At 42.5% G+C, this 915-nt stretch overlaps 1 protein-coding gene across 1 annotated transcript in view; it reads right to left on the minus strand.

The window, feature by feature from the left end:
- Positions 1–849: 849 nt before the first annotated feature.
- Positions 850–915, minus strand: part of LOC112075328 (MAGUK p55 subfamily member 4-like) — a 9164-nt gene continuing 9098 nt past the window's right edge. Inside the window, exon 6 of the mRNA XM_070440870.1 lies at positions 850–905. Within this exon, the coding sequence (XP_070296971.1) occupies positions 850–905 (56 nt within the window). The remainder of the gene's footprint in view (positions 906–915) is intronic.

Consider the following 915-nt stretch of genomic DNA (forward strand, 5'->3'; position numbering starts at 1 on the left):
GGATTGGAGACATACATTACATTTACATTTAAGTCATTTAGCAGACGCTCTTATCCAGAGCGACTTACAAATTGGTGCATTCACCTTATGATATCCAGTGGAACAAAGTGGAACATACAGCTTTTGCCGTAAAGCTTTTTTGAAATCTGACACAGCGGTTGCATTAAGAACAAGTGTATCTTTAATTCTATGTAAAACATGTATCTTTCATCAAAGTTTATGATGAGTATTTCTGTGGCGCTCTGCAATTTCTCCGGATATTTGGGAGGCATTTCTGAACATGGCGCCAATGTAAACGGAGGATTTTGGATATAAATATGAACTTTATTGAACAAAACATATATGTATTGTGTAACATAAAGTCCTATGAGTGTCATCTGATAAAGATCATCAAAGGTTAGTGATTAATTTTATCTCTATTTCATTGTAAACCACCACCCACTGTGGTCCGTCCTACACCAAGAAGGACCTGTAAAAACACACTGTGTAGTCCTACACCAGAAGGACCTGTAAAAACACACGCTGTGTCAGTCCTACACCAGAAGGACCTGTAACACACACACTGTGGTCGATCCTACACCAGAGACTGTAAACACACCACTGTGTCAGTCCTACACCTGTAAAACACACACTGTGTCAGTCCTACACCAGAAGGACCTGTAAAACACACACACTGTGTCACCCCTACCCAGAAGGACCTGTAAAACCACCACGCTGTTGTCCGTCTAACACAGAAGGACCTGTAAAAACACACACTGTGGTCCGTCCTACACCAGAAGGACCTGTAAAAACCACACTGTGGTCCGTCCTACACCAGAAGGACCTGTAAAACACACACTGTGGTCCGTCCTACACCAGAAGGACCTGTAAAAACAACACTGTGGTCAGCCCTACACCAGAAGGACCTGTAAAACC

Source organism: Salvelinus sp. IW2-2015, unplaced genomic scaffold, assembly GCF_002910315.2.
Source record: "Salvelinus sp. IW2-2015 unplaced genomic scaffold, ASM291031v2 Un_scaffold3092, whole genome shotgun sequence".
NCBI lineage: Eukaryota > Metazoa > Chordata > Actinopteri > Salmoniformes > Salmonidae > Salvelinus > Salvelinus sp. IW2-2015.